At 38.6% G+C, this 21,093-nt stretch overlaps 1 protein-coding gene across 1 annotated transcript in view; it reads left to right on the forward strand.

Moving 5' to 3' along the window:
• Positions 1-19,957, forward strand: part of ACTR10 (actin related protein 10) — a 49,006-nt gene extending 29,049 nt beyond the window's left edge. Inside the window, exons 7-13 of the mRNA XM_030214079.1 lie at positions 4,551-4,630; positions 5,019-5,054; positions 17,017-17,096; positions 17,175-17,248; positions 17,451-17,532; positions 17,816-18,017; positions 19,360-19,957. Of these exons, the coding sequence (XP_030069939.1) occupies positions 4,551-4,630; positions 5,019-5,054; positions 17,017-17,096; positions 17,175-17,248; positions 17,451-17,532; positions 17,816-18,017; positions 19,360-19,541 (736 nt within the window). The 3' untranslated portion in view covers positions 19,542-19,957. The remainder of the gene's footprint in view (positions 1-4,550; positions 4,631-5,018; positions 5,055-17,016; positions 17,097-17,174; positions 17,249-17,450; positions 17,533-17,815; positions 18,018-19,359) is intronic.
• Positions 19,958-21,093: the final 1,136 nt, after the last annotated feature.

Genomic DNA, 21,093 nt, shown 5'->3' on the forward strand with positions numbered 1-21,093 from the left:
ACTTTGCCAACAAAATTAAAAATCTCTGCCAGGATTTACAGGCAATCCCACCCAGTCTCCAGTCAGTTCACAAACTCGCCCCCTCCTGACAGAGACAGATGGGACACTTTTTTTAACCCAGTGACAGAGGAGAGCCTTGACAAAATCCTAAGAGACCTTCAACCAACTACCTGCTCCCTCAACCCCTGCCCATCAAAAATAGTGCAGCAGGCAAGCATAGGTCTCATAGAAGGTGCCACAAAAATTATGAACTCCTCTCTTTCTAATGGGCAACTACCAACAGCATTAAAAAGGGCAGTGGTTCACCTTTTGCTAAAGAAAAACAACCTTGACCAGGACAAACTTGAAAGTTACTAGCCAGTATCCAACATGCCATTTCTAGGGAAACTTACAGAACAGTCTGTGTTCAACCCAGTGTTTGGCTAGAAGAGAGAAACTGGCTAGATCCGTGTCAATCTGGATTCCGACCCAGTTATGGAACAGAAATGGTCCTCGTATCCCCACTAGATGATCTTCACAGAAACCAAGACAGGTGATTTACCTCTGTGTTGTACTGCTAGACATCCCAGCAGCTTTTGACACTGTGGATCATGATATGCTAGCACAACTGACAGAAACAGGTATCAATGGAACAGTACTTGCTTGGTTCAGATCCTATCTATCAGAGAGGCAACAATCCATAATGTTTGACAGCAACTCATTGCCACTGTGGGCACTGACCTGTGGGGGGGGGATACCACAAAGATCGATACTGTCACCTATTCTGTTCAATATCTACCTCAAGCCACGAGCTGAGCTGATTCAGTCAATGGACACTCACTTCTACATCTACTGTATATAAATCTCTTTTTGAGGCAGTGCCCCCCCCCCCCCCTGAATTTGGTTGATAGTTTTTCCATTGTGTTTTAGATTGCGGAGAATCCGTAGTCTGTTTTGTTATCAATCAAAGGCAGGAGAAAACCAAAATAGCTAGTTGTGGTAATTAAATTATAGGGTGGTTGTTGACTGCTAAAGATTTTAGAAAACATTTGAAAACTTATTTGTTTAGGAAATGTGTCAAGGACAATGAATTGATAATGGGGATGATATTTTATTGTAATTTACTGAATGTGTATTTTTTTTATTATTATTGTAATTCCTGGTTATAACTAGCTCTTTTATTGTGATCCACATTGGACTGAGAGGTTTTTGCAGAATATAATATGATGTTCTCACACTCCAGCATAAACAAAGGATAGATGTGAGAACCTCCTTACATTTCCAGCATGGAGTGACCAGAGACGGGACTGAAAGTAACAGTTCAGAAACACCTGTGTTACGTAAACCATTTTCACTTCCACCTTACAAGGCAAAACCCAAAGGCAGCGCAGCAGCTCACTCACTTTACAGAGTAAATAGGATTTGTGCTTCTCTGCCCTGCTCTAACCATCTCCATTGACTTGTTTTGCTATTCTTCAAATGGAGAAAAATGAGGAATGACGGCAGTCATCCAGCAGGAAGAGAGCTCTTTCATATTTAAACTAGAAATTTGTGATTTAGTGGTCAGATACCAGCTCAGCCTGATATAACTTAGCAAAGCAGTGTACAATCTAAAGGGGTCTTTTACTAAGCCGTGGTAGTGTTATAGCTCACGGTAGAAATCAGCTGGCGGTAAACGCTGAGATGCCCTTAGAACTATAATGGGCCAGCTGATTTCTACCACGAGCTAAAAACATTGCCGCGGCTTAGTAAAAGACCCCCTAAACATTTCAAAAAGGAAAGGAACTCCAGAGGAGTGGCCTAGTGGTTAGGGTGGTGGACTTTGGTCCTGAGGAACTGAGTTCAATTCCCACTTCAGGCACAGGTAGCTCCTTGTGACTGGGCAAGTCACTTAACCCTCCATTGCCCCAGGTACAATATACAATATGTAAGCCACATTGAGCCTGCCATGAGTGGAAAAGTGTGGGGTACAAATGTAATAAAAAGAAATATATTAAAATAGGAAAGACAAGAGAATAGAAAAAGAACAGGACATTAAAAACAAGGAGAAGTTTCTGAAGAAATATATTGATTTTTCAGAGTTTTTTTTTCTCTTAGCATAGACAGTTTTGTGCCAGTTATTAATTCATGTATTCATTTCTTACTAAACTGGTGCTTCCAGATCTTTGAAGGTTTTAGTTACTTAATTGTCTTCTCAAGGGCAGTGATGATTAATGTTATTAATAACAAATAGGGTGATCCAACAACTGGAACTACAACAATAATTTGTTCAAAGAATTTTTACTATAAATGAATAATGCAGTGACCTTATCAGAGCCCCCATGGTACCCAGTTCCAGGAGAGAGACTTTCTGACAAACCCATCCTGATTCATTATGGGAAAAATAAGAAAAATAACCTGAAGCATTTCAGTGGATAGATTCGGGGTTATATTAACATTGCTGGGATGTAAGTTCAAAGCCACAACTGGACAAAAAGCCTTCTTCCTGAACCGGTAACTTGGCAGCTGTAGAGTTTTTTGTGTGCTACTAGTAATAGTACCAGTGGAAACTTGTTTATGATTCTTTTTTTTTATATATTTTTTTAAAGTTGAAAAATACACAAGCAAAACTTAGGGGATTTTTACTATAGATTAGCACAAGTTATCTGCTGCAGAGCTCATAGGAATAAAATGGGTCTTGTGGCAGATAACTTGCACTAACCTTTAGTAAAAGACTCCCTTAATGTGCTGCTTGCCTGACCATGTTTTTTAAAGCGCTTTAAAGTTAATGAAAAATCCTGCAGGTGTATGGGTCTGTAGTAGGTGACCCATAGCCTTTTCATGAAAACATTTTGTTAGTACCGCAATTGCAGAAAGGACTGTGGAAGAAAGGAGAACTGGACTGAATCCTGAGATTGTTGGTGACTTATTCATCCATGGATTAAAATCATAGCAATTATGTTATAAGCTGATTGGTATCCCTCTAACCAATATAGTCAGACCTCATTAACTTGTTTGAACCAGTCCTTAATGAACGAGTGCATTTGGTTGACCAGTACTCAGTAATTTACAGTGCTTCTCAACACGACGGGGACGGGGTGGGGGACCAAGCTTGTGGGGTAAAGGAGCAACTTTGTCCCTTGTCATTCTTTGCATCCTTCCTCCTTCCCCCTTCCCCCCTCCCAGTACACCACTGATGAGTGCCCAGCTGCCAGCTTCAGGATCATTGCTGCAGTGTCCAACCTTGGAACAATAATAGGGTGTGCCCATTTAAAATAAAGGAAAATCCCTAGGCAGTTGGATATCATCTCATAGCACAAGAATTCTGTCACTTGTTAAGAGAAAATACCAGCCCAAAAAAATAAAACAAAAACTTATTGGCATGATGGCAATATTTTGAGTACTGAGCTTTTTAAATCGGAGAAATTCTGTAAAACTGTATCAAAATTCAAGAAGAGTGGGTATTATTATAAACAAAATGCCAGCAAAGCTGACACCAGGGTTATATACAAATTACAATAAAGAGCTCCTTTGCTTACCAAAAAATTAGTTGAATTTGCCTCATATAGAAATACAGATCTAACCATCCTTTATTCTTTCACTTTCTGGAGTGTTGTAACTGTGTACATTTGAGGGGATGCTTAGACTAGAAAGACTGATTTATAAAGGCAACATATGTGACTTTTATAAAATAACCTCCCCACCAAAGCTCCCATGCAAAGTTGCATGTGCTCCAAAGAAGGAGTAACTTTGTAGGTGTATGCACCAGTAAGAATCTGGCTTTTTGTGTGTGTGTGTGTGGGGGGGGGGGGTTAAATAAAATATGCTCATAAGTGTCCTATCCTATATGCTCGTTATAAAATTGCTCCTAATGAGTGAATCTTGGAAAGCGTGATTGTAGTAAGCAGACCAGTGGTTCACAAACCTGGTCCTGGAGACACCCTAGCCAGTCATGTAATATTTATTGTGGATATCTTGAAAACCTAAGAACATAAAATAGCCATACTGGGTCAGACCAATGGTCTATCTATCCCAGTATCCTGTTTCCAACAGTGGCAAGTACCTGGCAGAAACCCAAACAGTAGCAATGTTCCATCCTATAAAATAATGGAAATAATTGCTAACAGTCATGGGCTTGACCTAACTACTACTTATCGTTTATATAGCACTAGTAGATTTAAGCAGTGCTGTACATATTATATACAGATATTTTCTCTGTCCTGGGCTCACGATCTAAGTTGTTTTTGTACCTGGAGCAATGGAGGGTTAAGTGACTTGCCCAGGGTCACAAGAAGCTGCAGTGGGAATTGAACCCAGTTCCCCAGGATTGCAGCTCATGCACTAACCATTAGGCTGCTCCTATACTGCATGCAAATCTCTCTCATGAATATTTATTATGGATATCCTGAAAACCTGACTAGCTGAGGTGCCTCCTGGGCAAGGTTTGGGAGCCACTGAAGTAGACTGAAAATATTCTTGTGATAGTGCCATTTTTTTCTTTAATCTTTGACTGGAGATTTATTGGGGAAATGGCCACTGTGGAGTCTTAACCATGGATTATTTTTATCATTTCGCATGAAAAATCATTTCAGAGAGCTGGAATCTCAATTGTTGGAGCAGTGTACTGTTGATACAGGAACAGCCAAAGAACAGAGTCTTCCATCAGTAATGGGTAAGACTTAGGACTGTTTTTTTTTTCTTTTTGGCTTGTACTTACAGGGCTCATGTTGAATATTGCTGTTGTATATTTTGTGTGTGTGTGGAGGGGAGGGGTGTTGATGGGTTTGTTGTCATCCTGTACTTATCTTGTAGTTTAACTACTTTGAGCTCATTCTAATGTGCCTTAAATTGGTGAAGACAATAGGGGAGACTACTTCACTTTCCGTGGTTGAAAGCAGTTTGAGGCCTCAGTAGCCAACAGTATAGATTAGTTCAGCATGTTGCTTTCTTGATAGAACAATAGAAGGAAAGTTTTTATTTTATTTTACTTATTTACATGTGCTAAAGCTCAATTAATCTATAAACTGTACTTTTAATTGGTCTTATTCTGATTTTTCTAGGTTCTGTCCCAGAAGATATCATAGAGGAAATTAAAGGTAATAGTTTTCTCTCCTAAAGGAGGCAATGGCCAAAGGGGGGGGGGGGGTGTTGTTTTGTTTTTAAATGAGTGAACGCACACCTATTTACCCTTGTAAAAACTGAGTTGAAAATTACCCACCTCCCTTTTGCAGCTAAAAATTATCAACACTGCCTTCAGGCAATGAGTCTAGGGTGAGGTTAGGTTGAGGGAAGCAAGGTGTACATGAAGCTTTCATTAAGTCCTGTGCATACTCCCCTTAGAGCAGCTGCAAAGATCAACTTTGAGATTCAAGCTTATTTCCACTGCCAGCCTTACTTTCAATGGGAAATTTTACGCTAGGTTTTGTTTAAACTAAACTTGCAGCCCTAAACACAGTGTAAAAATTGCCCCTTAATTTCTAGCTAATTGATCTTGAAATAGCATAATACATCATATCAACATGTGTCAAATTGCCTTTTACTTTGTGTATGTGTGTTATACTTTAAGGATGAAGTAATGTGGTTGCTGTTACCCCACTACAGAAGTAATACATAGAAATAAAACAAAAATTAAAAAAAAAGAGAGAAATCAAGAGGTATCTTATTTTCCTTTTTTATGTTATATTTTATTTCTATTTATTATACTTGAAGGGACACTGTTGAGGATAATAAATGAGACTATAACATTTGCTTGTACTTGAGTTTCATTTCATTATATTATAGAAAGCTTATAGCCTGCAGATACCAAAATAAGTTCACTGCGGGTAACAATAAGATAAAAAAGAATTGATCCATTAGTTCAAATAAGCTAACAAAACTGCTAAATACTAAAAAAATCAAAACAATAATCTTATTTGGCTTCAGGTACAACATATTTAAGAAATAGGAAAGTCTTTAAACACTCTTCTAAAGACTGAGTAATTTCTGTTCAAGTGGTAAAAGGAAAGAGACAGCCTGATATGAAAAAGACAATGACAAAAATGTTACAGACTTAACTTTCTTCACAGTAAGGTAACATAATAAAACTTGATCACATAAACAGATTTAAGACTCACCAACTGATTTAACCAAGTTCATCGTATAAGGTGAAGTCTCATCATATACACAAATTTTAAAACCATAAGCCCTAATTTACATTGGACCCTAGCCTCTACTGGCAACCAGTGCAATTCACACATAGATGGAGATAAAGAATCAAATCTACCCAAAGAGAATATCAGTCTGATTGTGTTGAATACTACAATCTGTAAATTTTTCAAAGGAGCTTTTGTACAACCAGAGAAGACCATGTTACAACAGTCAATTCTGGATAGAGTAAGAGATTGTAGAATAAGACTAAATGCTGATTTATCAAAATATTTTTTAATAATACAAAGTTTTTTTAAGCAGATAAAAAGACTTCTTAATGATCAATTTATGAATTTTCATTGTGAGTATACTGTCAACCTCTACTCAGGAACTCTTGAGAGTTCTCAAAAGAGAAATGATTCTTACCAATGATAAAATGCTGATGTCTCAAAGGATGCTCTAGCAAACCAAGCCATAAAAACTTGGTTCTATCCCTGTTCAGTTTGAGTCATTATTTTGTTGCTGTTCAGTGGTTCTGTTGGAGCCAGTCAACAGTAGACCACTGTGGCCCCAAAACATTCACATTTTCATTAAACAGAATTAGGAAAGCATCTTGACTACACTATAGATTGCGACCTCTAGTAACTGTAGGTAGCCCTATACCCATATAGTATTTTTGTCGGTGTGTATAACTGAGGTTGTTTGTTTTCACGGCATCAGAAATAGTTTCCCTTGTTTGCCATTTGAAGCTTTTTACCGAGTTCCTTAATATCCTGCAAGTATAGATTGGCATTTTGGAAAGGACATACAAATCGGAATTGAGACATCTAAATTTGGATGTCTCAAGTTCCATTAGTATTTTAGAACATGATCTGCTAATGTAGAGATTGTTCACCGTGGATAGCTAAGATCCACAGCCATTCTGTTGGTGATGTCATCCCACAATGCATGCCAATCAGGAATGTTTCCCAAAGCTTAAGAATTTAAAGAATGCAGTGATCACACCTGGGGTCCCCGTGACACTGAAAGATACTGTTACAAATGCAGTCTTTTCATCCGCGATTTCAGTTCAGTCTGATTTTTTTTGTCTTTTCTGTTCTGTTTTTGATTTCACAGTTCTGCGGTTTCAGTTTACCCATATCTAATTTTTGATGTCTCACGTTAAACTTGAGTTTCAAAAGATGTATTTCATGCAAAAAAGATGTCTAATTCAGATACAGATTACTTTTTTATTTGCTGTATGAGGCATGAGCACCAGGTACAAGGCTGTATTAAATGTACAAAAATGTTGCCTAGAGCAAGGAAAATGAGAGTTTAAATTGAAAGCTTACAAGAAAAAGATTTTTCCAAAAGTTAATGCTGAAAAGTTAGTGGAGGAGTGGCCTAATGGTTAGGGTGGTGGACTTTGGTCCTGGGGAACTGAGGAACAGAGTTCGATTCCCAGCACAGGCAGCTCCTTGTGACTCTGGGCAAGTCACTTAACCCTCCATTGCCTGCCGCATTGAGCCTGCCATGAGTGGGAAACTGCGGGGTTCAAATGTAACAAAAAATAAATAAAATAACTGTTCTCCAGAATGTGATCCGTTCATCTAACTCCAGCATGAATAAGTCCTATAGTCATGAGGGAAGTAAAGCAACTCAGAAAACCAAACGTTTGGAGAATTTGTTTGCCCCCATCACCTCTGGCTCTAAAGAAGTTACTGGCATAGGTACACAAACTTCCCCGGTGCCACAGCATCAATCAGTCATGGCCTTATGGCATCAATCAGCTGTTGTCTGATAATAAACTGAGGGCAGAGCATAAGCCTTCTACAGGCAATACTGAGAGTTACGTTCGGGATGCTCTCGGCTCCATTGTAGAAATGTCAGCGCCGATGAAATGGAATCTGTTTAATTTATTTATTTTATTTATAACGGCATGTATATCCCACAATTATACAAAATGAATTGGTTCAATGTGACTAACAAAATTTTAAAGTACTAACGTTTTTGTTGTCGTTTATGCTATGTCAGGGTGTGTGATGTGTTCCGGGTGTGTGAAGCTGGCGATTCTTAGTTTCAACTATGCAGAATTGTTCTTAGGGAAGAATTTCTTGAAGAGGAAGGCCTTGAGATGTTTACGAAATTCTAGATAGTTTGACATGTGCCTTAGGTTGTTTGGAAGGGCGTTCCACCAATTGGTGCTAATGTGTGAGAATCCTGCTGAGTAAATTGACTTGTAAACTAGTTTCTGACAATTTGGGAGGAGGAGAGTTAGATAATTTCATGCCTTTAGATAGGAGTTTTTCGGTGGTAGCGTGATCAGATCGCACATGTATTCTGGAGCAGTGCCAAATAGGATTCGGTATATGATTGTGCATAGCTTGAACATTATCCATGCTTTGATGGAGAGCCAATGTATCGCTTGCAGTAGTGGGCTGGCAGTTTTGAAGTGGGGGCATCTGAAAATCAGCCTGGCTACTGTGTTTTGTGACGTCTGTAACTTTATCAGTAGTCATTCCTTGCAACCTGTGTAGGACTGTTCGGTATGAGCGAGTACCACTGATTGAACTATTAAGTGGAATATGTTTCTTGGGAAGTATCCTCTAATTCTCCTCAGTTTCTACATTGTGTGGAACATTTGGTTGTTCCATTATCACCTTGTTTTTCAAAAGACAGATTTGGTCTAGTATCACTCCTGGGACCTTAAGGTGGTCAGTGATGGGGTATGGAGTTCCTTCTATGGTGATGCTGGGTATATGGTATTGCAATATGGTGATGTTACTACTATTAGTTGTGTCTTTCTCTGTTAGTTGTAGTTTGAAAGCTGAAGCCCAGGTCTCCATTATTTTTAGCCTTTCTTTAATTGTGTTTGTAATTTCGCTTAGGTCTTGTTCGAAGGGGATATGTATATGGATACATCATAGGCATAGATGTATAGGTGAAGCCTTTGTTTCGCCAGTCATTTTGCTAGTGGGATCATCATGTTGAATAAGGTGGGTGAGATAGGGGAGCCTTGTGGGACTCTGCTAACAGCATTCCAGGTTGGTAAGATTGTGTACCATTTTCACTTGGTATGATCTTGACCTTCCTTCAAAGTGGGGCAGCACAGATCTTTCTGACAAGACATCTCCTGGTAGCGCTACTGGTGCATCAATCAAAGCAAACCATTTAAGAACTTACTTTTAGAGACCCATTTGTTTGCAAGTCCACACCTTCAAATGTCATACAGCAGTCTTTCCGATTGGTTCCATGAGCCTCTAGAACTTATGGGGGAATTTCTTCAGGAATGTTTCAGTAAGCCTATCAGCCCAATTCTGGTGGACCTTCCGTCTCCCATATGACTGAGATGTCTTCACCTCATCAGGCATTTTCTCTGATGATTAATCTGTAATGTTGATTCATTCAATCAGGAATCTTCTCCCTCTTTCCCATGGCAATCCCTGTTCACTGAATGATTCCGCAGATCTCTATCCACCAGGCATTTACAGCAGGAAGATGCTTTCCACCCCAATTATTTACTGGACACTGTGTGAAGAGATTGCCTTAGATATTGAAAAAAATCTGTTTCCTGACAATAAGTTGTTAGGGGCTTTAAAATATTAGATGTTCCTAAAGAACTGATTAGCCTTTCTATAAGTGATGGTGGGTGTCCTGGAAAAAATATGGATGAACCCCTTTTCTACTAAGCCAAACCTGTTGAAGATTGGAATTCAAATATAAGTTTCAGCCTATATCGGGTCATGATAAAGTTCAATTATCTCACCAGGTCTATCATTATAGAATTGGCACTAAGGAGGTTTCATAGTTCAGAAATGTGTTGTGATACTCTGGGAAAGAAGCTAAAGGTATATCAAAATTCAATGTTAAATGCTAAAATAGCAGTGCACCAATTTATGACAACTCAGAATTTAATAAAGTTTTAGAAAGATTTCAGGAGTAATTTCCTTCAGTGTCAGTTCAGATTCTCATCAATATCCTTCATTAGTGGATTTGGAGGAATTACACAAAGTTTTTTTTGATTTGGTCTGCTTATGATGCCTATGATATTGCTTTCTATAGCTATCAGAAGAATGGTGTGGTTAAAGTTTTTGGACTCAAGAGGATTTCATGCAGATGCACCTTTTTGGACAAAACCTTTTGTGGAAAGGTTCAAGAGATGGTATCCCTAATGAAGGATAACTGTTCAACTATTCGTATTCTATCTGCAGATATATCAATTACACTAGGTATTACCCACCTAGACCATTTTATCAATATCATGGGAAGCTGGACCATTCATGCAGATGGTACCAGCAACAGTCGTATCATGAGAACAAATGCCCCAAACAACATTTGTTCAGGTTCAAGACCTAAGGTTAAAAAGTTTCAAAAAAGTGCACAACAATCCAAATTTGAGGGTGGTTTTTGACTGCTCAGAAATTCCAGTTTGGTGGGGTTGGTGGGGGGGGGGGGGGGGGCGCTTGTCCCTCTTTTGGAGAATTGAAAAAGAATCGCCATGGAGATTGGCTATTAAGTATACTAGAACACGGTTACAAAACAATCTGACTCTCATCCCAATTTGTAAAGCCAAGTCTCAAAAGCCTCCTGGAGATCAGTTGGTTGTTCTAAGGAAGGAAATAAACTTCTGAAGACCAACGCCATAGAAGAGGTACCTGCAGAGCAGCAAAATGAGGGTCTTTATTCAAGCTACTTTTTCATTCCAAAAAAGACAGGCCTGTGCCCAATTTTGGATCTTTGCTTTTGAAACAAGCATGTAAAAAAATGTATTCAGGATGTATTCTCTAGGTATAATTCCACCTTTTATACAAAAGGACAATTGAATGGTCTGTTTAGATCTGAGGGACGCATACATTCACATTCCAATCCATCAGAAGCACAGGAAATGGTTGTAGTTCCTCTTTCAGAGTTCTTATTAGCAATTCAAAGTGCTTCCCTTTGGCCTTTCCTCTTCGCCAAGGGTCTTTACAAAGTGTGTGGCAGTGGTGGAAGCACACTTGCACAAACAGGGAATAATATTTTTCTACATCTAGATGACTGGCTAATTTCTGCTAAACACCCCAAAAGGCCATGGACCATCTTCAACAAACAATTTTTCTTCTTTCATTTTTGATAAATGAAAAGAAACCAAATTTAGAGCCAAATTAAATTGGTGTAGTGATCAATACTGTCTTCACATGGTGTCCCTATCAAGTCTAAGAGCTCAAAAGTATCTTTGGTTCACAATCTTATTAAACAAATCTCATGCCACAGCACTTCAAATAATGATGGTGTTGGGATACATTGCAGCTTGCTTAATTGTAATCCCACTAGTACGTTTTTGCATGAAATTTCACAGTGGGAATTAAAGCTTAACTGGAGTCAAATTTCACAAGATCTTGGTTCCTTGGTCCTCTTGTGGGATTCAGTAGTGGGGAAAACCCTTTGAATTTACTTCAGGGCAAACCAATTATGCAACCTCAGCCTCTATAGATTATTACTACAGATGCCTCCAACATAGATTAGGGGGCTTATTTAGGGTACTTGAAAACCCAAGGTGTTGGTCCTGAAAGAAATACATTTTCATTTCAGTTGTCTAGAGCTAAGAGCAATATGTTGCACAATTCAAGCCTTTCTTCATTTAATAGTAAATTATGTGGTGGAGATTCATAAAGAAAATCAAATAGCTATGTTTTATTAAACAAACAAGGAAGGATGGGGTTGCATAGAAGCATTAATGATTTGGGAAAATTCATTGCAAATAAAAAAAAAACACCTTTTTTGTACAATCTTATCTTCCAGGGAATCTGAATCGATTGGGGAAGAAGCTTTGTTGCTAGTTGGAGCCCCATGAATGGTCCCTGGAAGATATAGTTCAGTCTTTATTCCAGAAGTAGGGTAGGCTAAGCAACTCTGTTCTTGAAGGCCAAGTCAGTTAAGTACATAAGTATTGCCACACTGGGACAAACCAAAAATCCATCAAGCCCAGCATCCTGTTTCTAACAGTGGCCAATCCAGGTCACAAATACATGGCAAGATCCCAAAAAAGCTCAATACATTTTACGCTGCTTATCCAGAAATAAGCAGTGGAATTTCTCCAAGTCAGTTTAATAATGGTCTATGAACTTTACCTTTAGGAAAGTCGTCCAGCCCTTTTAAAACTCCGCTAAGCTAACCGCGTTTACCACATTCTCTGGCAATGAATTCCAGAGTTTAATTACACGTTGAGTGAAGAAACGTTTTCTCAGATTCGTATTAAATGTACATCCTCACTTTGTTTTCCATTCCTTTCCTAATAGTACTCAACATTCAATTTGCTTTCTTAGCCACCGCAGCACACTGAGCAGAGGATTTCAACGTATCAATGATGCTGAGATCCTTTCTTGGTCAGTGACTCCTAACGTGGAACCTTGCATTACGTAGCTATAGTTCGGGTTCCTCTTTCCCATATGCATCACTATGCACTTGCTCACATTAAACGTCATCTGCCATTTAGTTATGTCTGTAAGCAGATGCATTCGCAGTTTCATGGTCAGACAAGTTCCTTTATGCTTTCTTCCAATTCAAAAAATACAGAACAATTCAGCTCATCTGATTTTGATAGTGTCTTATTGGCTGAGACAAATTTGGTTCCTATTTTTGCTACACGTGGCACTGGACCAACCTCCTCAAATCAAGAACCTTGTTACTCGGGATGCAGGTTGACTAATTCACCTGAATCTCGGTTCTCTAGCAGTTTCAGCGTGGAGATTGAAAGCAAGATAATGGAAGGCATACCTCTTTTGCAAAGAGTAAAAGATATATTTATTTCTTTGAGAAAAGAATCTAGCTAAAGGAAAGATTTTCTAGGTGGTGTTTTTGAATAGGAGAAAATCCAATGTGCTGTGATATTCCAAAAATATTCCAATATTTATTATATTTATCAGAGTTCGAGTACTTCGCCTGTTAGGATACATTTGAGTGCTGTAACAGCTTTTAGAGACTGTCTATTTTAGACAGTCTACTTAGCAGGGGCGTAGCCAGACACTCAATTTTGGGTGGGCCTGGGCCCAAGATGGGTGGGCAGAAGAACTCCACCCTATCCCACAGTGATTTGGTCTCTCCCTCTCTTGCCTGCATGCCATATGGTCTCTCAAACATCTCCCCTCCCCGAATACCTTTTAAATAGCAGATTTTCACCGGAGTGAGCAGCAACTAATACACACTGCTCATGTTGGCCCCATAGCCTTCCCTCGGATGCAACTTCCTGTTTCTGCATAGGTGGGAATACATCAGAGGGAAGGCTGTGGGGCCAGTGCACAGTATGTATCAGTCGCTGCTCAATGCAGGTAAAGATCTGCTATTTACAAGGTATGCAGGAGGGACAGTTGTTGGGAGTTTTCAGCTGATGTGGCTTAGAGATCCCTGCCTGCCAAATCATAGGTGTGCTGCTACTGGGTGGGCCTGAACCCAAAGAGGGTGGGCCTGGGCCCACCCGAGCCCACCCTTGGCTACGCCACTGCTACTTAGAAAACCTCCCATCAAAAGACCACTTTCTGTGTTAAAATCTAAACTTAGTTTTAACACAGCTATCTTTGTCTCCCTTTGAACCATTGGCACTGTTCCTGATTACTATAACTTCAGCATGTAGAATAAGTAACATTCAAGCACTGGTTCTTTACTCTCCTTATACTCAGTTCCTCTATGATAAAGTAATTTTACAAACATGTTCAAATTCCTTCTTAAGCTCGTTTCAGAGTTTCTCATTAAGGAACCTATAGTACTGCAACTAACACCACATGATAATGATTACCAGTGTCGTATGTTAGACTGTAAAAGGACTTTACAAATAAACATACAAAGAACAACAGAGGCCCATCACAGCTTTTCAGTTCCTTTGACCCAAAAAGGAAGAATAGTCCCTGTTAGTAAAAGAACACTTATCTTGGATCTCTAATTGCATTGATTTTGTTATGGAAAGCAAACAAAACAGCTCGTAATTTGCGAGCAACTGCTACAACCAAAGCTCAGCTTCAAAATGCAACATTACAGGACATTTGTAAAGCAGCCACATGGTCATTGGTTCATACTTTTACTAGGCTTATTTGTTTAGACAAGACTATATCTTTAGGTTATAAGTTTGGGTTCATTAGTTCTAGGAGGTTTACTGTAAATGTTTAAATTGATTGAAGCTTACTGTTTTCAGCTAATAGTTATTTGGCACTTCAACTTGCCTCCTCCTCCACTCTTGTGTTTGCATATGATATTTATGGTAGTAATCGCTTTATATTAAATGTGTAATTTTTTCATAACTTGTAACCCTTAACTGGTGAGTCACCAACAGTGTGGTTGTGTATCCTAGCTGTCCATGGAGGAAATCCAGTTTCATACCTGTAACGAGTGTTTTTCATGGACAGCAGGATCATACAGCCACACTAGCCCTCCCATCTCTTCCCTAGTTGAAGTGCGTTGTATTGGTAGCTTTCACTGTTTCAAGGTCCCCATATGGGGTCACTGTATTAAGCTTCAGTAAACATTCCTGACTGGTGCACATTGTGGGATGATGACACCAACAGTGTAGTAGTAGGATCCTGCTGTCCATGGAGAACACCTGTTACGAGTATAAAACTTTATTTTCTAAAGTACATCAAAGAATTTACTTGTTTTGCACTGGTTATGTGCAACAGGAGCATCCATTTTAGGTTCATAAATTGCTAAAATATCAACAGACATAGTGCAGCAACCTAATCCTTTGTTAGCCATTTTAGAAATATGCATGTCTATTTTCACTAAATCACTCTCGTACTTTGGTTCAATCCCTAGTACTAACAAAATTTGACTACTGTAACTCCATTTATGCAGGAATTTTAAATGTGGCCTTATCAAAAAAAATTACAAACTGCTCAAAATACTGCTGCACGCCTCATATGGAGATCACCTCTCTTCACCAAAGCAACTTCTCTTCTATATAACCTACACTGGTTACCAATAAAAGATAGAATATCTTTCAAGTTCTGTGTTTTTATTCACCAAATTCTATATGGTTCTGCTCCATCATATATGAACAATCTCATTGAATTACCCCCTTGTAATGCTATATCATCATCCAGAGAATATCTCATTCTGCATTTCCTTATTTGTAGAAATGTAATCTATAAGACAATTCACAATGCCAGTTTCAGGGTACTAAAATTTGGAATTCTCTACCAAAAACAATTAAATGTCCTTCAGAAACCAACTGAAAACTCATTTTTTTTTTCAATTTAGCCTTTCAGAAAAACAAAGAATTCTGTTTGGAACATTATTCATACAATTAATTCACTTCTTCTTTCCTCCCTAATCCTATCTAGTCCTAATTGTGCCCATATTTATTTATCCTCATTTCTTTGTTTACAAACTTATGATTTAATCATCTTCTCTGTCCATCTACCCTTAAGAAGAGTTGCATCCAGGTTAATTCACCACATATGTTATATTTGTTTTACAAAGCCAATGTTATAGCATTATTTATTGTACTTTATATGTTTATGTAATTTTTAATATGTCATTCATTTAATTGTTTCTCATGTAAGCCACATTGAACCCGAGTCACTCGCAGGCTAATGTGGGGTAAAAAATGTCATAAATAATAATAATAATATTTTCCAGCTTTGCCACAGAGCCCAGTATCCTTGACCGGTATCACTTTTGTGGGAGATGAGAAACACTGAGGGATTAAGTGTTGTGTGCTTTGAGTGGGGGGGGGGGGGGGGGGGGGGGGGGGGTTGACCTCCCCTTATCCTTGCAGTGGAGAGCGACACAAAACGAGCACTTTTCTGAAACTTAGAATTCTTGGGGAGTAGGTGCAAATCCCCCATCTTTTTGGTGGTCTGTCTTTTATTTCCCTTTTGGTTGAAAGGCAACTCATAGCCTGGTTCTTTTGTCTCTTGTACCAGCTATATTGAGGACTTCAAAACTGTTACTCTCCTCTCCTTATGGAGTGGGGTCTTTACCTCTTATAAGATTTAGGAACCCCGCAGGGTGGTGTGTGTGCAGAGATGCATTGGTAAGTGCTATTGATGGTGCCCATATGTGTGGCTGAATATCTTACTGTCCTGGAAACAATTCTGTTAGTGGTAAGCACTTCGCTTTCTAGTTAAGTAGGCACACTAAGAAATGGAGACTGGGCTTTTAGAAATTATCACAATTATCTCCCCTCCCAAATGACTAGCACCTCCCAAACTCTTGATAATTATTCTTTAACATATACAGTTCTTGGATTTTGTTTTCCATAGAGTTATTAAGGGCCTGATTCAGTAAATGGTACTGAAAATTAGGTACCAGGAAAAATGCGTGCTCAGCGCTATTCTATAAAGGGTGCTCCAGGCTGAGCTCACATTCTGGTGCCCAGCTTTGGGCACAAGGACTTACACCAAATGAAACCTGGTGTAACTCCTGGCGCAGAACTTGGGTTTGTTGCCCCCAATTCTGTAACACAGCACGTAATTCTTTGGAATTTTCCCGACCCGCCCATGCCTCCTCTCATAGCCATGCCACCTTTTGAGTTGCACACAAGAGGATTTAGATGCGGATCCTTATAGAATCTCACATAGATCCACATGCAAATTCACATTAGAGCCAATTAAAGTCTATAATTAATGGCTCATTAAATAATTTATTTGTGCACAGATCTAAGGATATTGCATAACTTTGGGCACTCTTTACTGAATCTGGGTGTAAAGGGGTAATGAGCTTCTCAAAATTTTCCTTTTATGGCATGGCCCAATGAACAAAATTCCAGGCAAAGGCATGTCATTTATATTAGCTATAGTATTCTGAATTGTTTTCAGAAAATTTGAGTTATTATACGATCCCACTAGATGTGTGTGTTTTTTAAAGACCCCCCTCCCCCTCACATGTTCTCCAACAGTCTGAAGATAATCTGGAAAGATTTTATGCAGTGTTGGACAGGATCAGTGCCACTAACTAAAAATTTCTTTTGATCTGTTTCCAAAGTGCGTACATGTTTTGTAAGTGATCTTCAACGTGGACTTCAAATCCAGGCAGCAAAATTTAACATTGATGGCAGTGCTGAGGTAGGATGTAGGAGTACATTGCCTGTTTTCAAAAGCAAAATATTAGCTTTCCTCACTAATATATTTCTTGTTTTTTAGCGCCCTTTGCCACCCCCAGATGTTGACTACCCATTAGATGGAGAGAAGATATTGCACATAAAAGGATCTATTAGGTTGGTGATATATAATGAAATGTCTTTTACAGGACCTTGTCATTTTATTAATATTTCTGTTTTTAAGCATCTGTTATTAGTAAATCTGTGGAGGGTGAGTGCTCTTAGTTTTATAGTCCTGTTTTCAGTACACTGTTTTAACATCAAGTTTGCTATGCCTGAGGTAAATAACTTTATTAAAACTCCTTTTTCTCTTTTATAGAGATTCGATTGTAGAAATTCTGTTTGAGCAGGATAATGAGGAAAAATCAGTAGCTACATTAATACTGGATTCGCTGATACAGGTATATTCATGTAGAGGTATATTGTAATTCACATAGAATAATCATGTATAAGGGTTTTTCTTTTTTCTTTTCTATATGTGGAACTGGTATAACTTTGTTTTCTAAAATAATATAGTTTATCCTTTGTTATGAATAATGCATAGATAAATTAAACAGTTAAATATCAGCCATGTGTATTTAACTGTCTGCTCTGATAATCAGAAGGTTGGACTTCTTGAATTTCAAGCATTTGAGTTGAAAACATTGGTCAGCCCTTCAATTTTATCTATGGCTCCTTTGACAGTGCCCAATAGACACGAGAAAGCAGCTAGCTGAGAACTTGGTAGTCATCGGCGGCTCAGCTATGCTGCCTGGATTCCAGCACAGACTGATGGCCGAGATAAGATACCTAGTGGAGAAACCAAAGTACAAAGCAACGCTCGCCACTAAGACTTTCAGGATTCACACTCCACCTGCTAAACCCAATTATGTGGCCTGGCTAGGAGGTAAGCACACTATATCTTCAGTCAGAGAGAGGGATACAAACCTTATTAAAGCATACGTTCAAGAAAGAAATGTGTTTGCATAATGCAGCAGGTGAACTGCTGAAGTTCTATGTCATTTGGTTTGGAAAAATATTTTTCTTCAGCTCGATGTTCTAGTTTTCTGCCTCTGATGCTGAAAGTTTTCTGTGAAAGTGAAGCCTGCTCTTGAGATAGTGTGGAGGTCTACAAAACTTGCATAGCCTACACTTAAGAAACCTGATTGTAGACTCCAAAGAAATCTCTCCCCAAAATGCTGCAAGGCCAGCTCCAACACCTGCCCACTGCCTTTTGGAAATATTAAAGTTCTTCCTTGGTTGTGGTTTTCTGTTAATAAGGAAGACAGAATTGTTCATTGGGGTGAGGTACCCTTTAAAGAATTAACTATTAGAGGATACCTTTAAATGAATTCAGAAAAATAAAATGCATAAATACAACTCAATCTCAAAAAGATATAAAGGAATTGGAGAAGGTGCAGAGAAGGGCGATTAAAATGATAAAAGGGATGGAATGACTTCCCTATGAGGAAAGACTGAGAAGGTTAGGGCTCTTCAGCTTGGAGAAAAGGCGGCTGAGGGGTGATATGATAGAAGTCTACAAGATAATGAGCGGAGTAGAGCGGACAGACATGAAGCGTTAGTTTACACTTTCAAACAACAATAGAACCAGGGGACACAAGATGAAGCTAGAATATGGCAGATTTAAAACAGAAGAAAGTTTTTCTTTACTCAGCGTGTAGTTGGACTCTGGAACTCGTTGCCGGAAAATGTAGTGACAGCAGCTGGCCTTATGGAGTTTAAAGGAGGTTCGGACAGATTCCTGAGGGAAACGTCCATTGAACATTATTAAATTTTTTTTTTTTTTTTTTTTTTTGGGGGGGGGGGGGGGTTACCGAGTTCTTGAAGCCTAGATTGGCTACTCTTGGAGACAGGATGCTGGACTTGATGGACCCTTGGTCTTTTCCCATTATGCTGGTGCTTATGTTCTTAAAATGCACACATTTATATACAAATCTTGAGCCTTAATTTGAAAATGAGGCACTTTAATATTTCAATAATTTTAGCTGGTATAGTCTGTGCCTCACTCTAACTTCTGTTCTTCCTTTTTTTCTCTTCTGCCTCTCACCTTAATTAATATTTTGATTTGACTGTAAACTGCTTTGATGTTTGTTGAATTGCAGTATATTAAAATTGGCAATAATCATAAACCATATCTAGTTAGTTCTTTTATTCTGGCCAGTTTTTTTATATAGTGCAGTGTGTGACTGTGATACTGAAAGAACTAATGTAAATATATTTCAATACAGGTGCAATTTTTGGAGCTTTGCAGGACATTCTTGGTAGCCGATCAGTCTCCAAAGAATATTACAATCAGACGGGTCGTATACCAGACTGGTGCTGTCTTAATAATCCACCTCTAGAAATTATCTTTGATGCCGGCAAAGTGCCACCACCACTGATGAAAAGAGCTTTCTCAACCGAAAAATGACAGGCAATCAGCGCCAGGATCGATTGCTCAGTGCAGCAGCAGACCCAGGAAGCTTCATGATCACACTAAAATTGCTGAGGAACTGTAGGTTTGTTGGATGTAAATGACTCTGCCTTTACTGGATCCATTTTAGTGGCTTCATTGCACATCACTTGTTCTTTTCAGTTAACCTCACAAGGAACTCTGCTAAAACTTAGCTTACAAATGATAGGATATTGTTCACAGAAACCAGACCTGTTAGTCTGTTGGATTCAAATAAGTGCTGAAGTCAAAACTTCCCATTTCAAGACTCTGTGGTTCCTTTTTACTGCTTGTCTGTAGTTTTTATTTTTGTCTGTCTGTTTTCTGTACTGCATAGTGTGGTTGATGAGTGTGAATGAAGGTATTAAGTAAAGCATTTAATACTTATTACAAAATCTTTGGCTGTTACTTAATGAAAAAAAGGACACTGCCTAGATAAAAATAGCATAAGGACTGTTGTGGGTACATATTGCTAGGACTAATTGTACTGGATAAGCTTCACTATTGTCTGAAACATGGCTACTGTATATGCTGGTTGCCCCTCAGCCATTTTCAAAGTATATGTAATGTTTCATTCCATATATAAGAAATAACACTGCTTCCAAAAGGTTACAATCCTTCCACAGTTACCAAAGGGAGCAGTTGTTTAGTTAAAAGCTTGCAAGTTTTGTTATACCCTGATGTATTAGTACTACAAAATATAACAATACTGTAATGCCAGCAATTGTATTCAGTACAAAATGTGGGCTTTTCTTGTCATTGACAGGAACAAAGTAAACATGCAAACACTTTTGAAGTTTATTTTGTTAGAAAAAAAATGTAGTTTTTATATTTCTGAATATAACAAATTAGGTAGTTTTCAGAAGTCTAGAAGCTAGCAGACTTCTTGTGAGGGTGAATTATGGGGACTCGACTGTCCCATCTGTGATTTCATTGTTGATTTTGGAGCGTGTAGGAGAATACAGCATTGTTTCAACTCTGAAGAACTTAAAGATTTTTAAAAAATGAAGACTGAGCCTTAAGGGGCATAGTTATCAATATTGGCTACCATTGAGATGTGTTATGTTACCACTAACTTGTGTTACATTAGTACAGATCCCATTTTATGCAGTGAGACCTAGTTACTAATAACTAGGGTTAATAGTATAACAACCCATCTTAACGGTGGCTCACATTGATACCTCCCCCCCCCCCCCAAGCCTTATTAGACTCTAAGGGGCCTAGTTACTAAATCACATTAGCTATTAACATGGCAGCTTAGTGTGCACTAATTCCATGCAGATCATCTAAAGTGGAAGGGGACAGGGAAAATGCTTTATGGTTATTGCAGAGCTTAATGTTATAGATAATGTGTGCAGTTAATAGCATGTTGAGATACAGCTAACTGCATCATATATCTTCCATTTAGTTAACACATGGTAAAGAAGTTTTCTTTGCATCAACTGACATTAAACTTCTGTGTGAACTGTTAGGAAATTCCAAAACTATTTGCCAAACAGTTCACACAGAAGTTTAATAGTTGCTGAAGTCA

The sequence above is a fragment of the Microcaecilia unicolor genome, chromosome 9, assembly GCF_901765095.1.
Source record: "Microcaecilia unicolor chromosome 9, aMicUni1.1, whole genome shotgun sequence".
Lineage (NCBI taxonomy): Eukaryota > Metazoa > Chordata > Amphibia > Gymnophiona > Siphonopidae > Microcaecilia > Microcaecilia unicolor.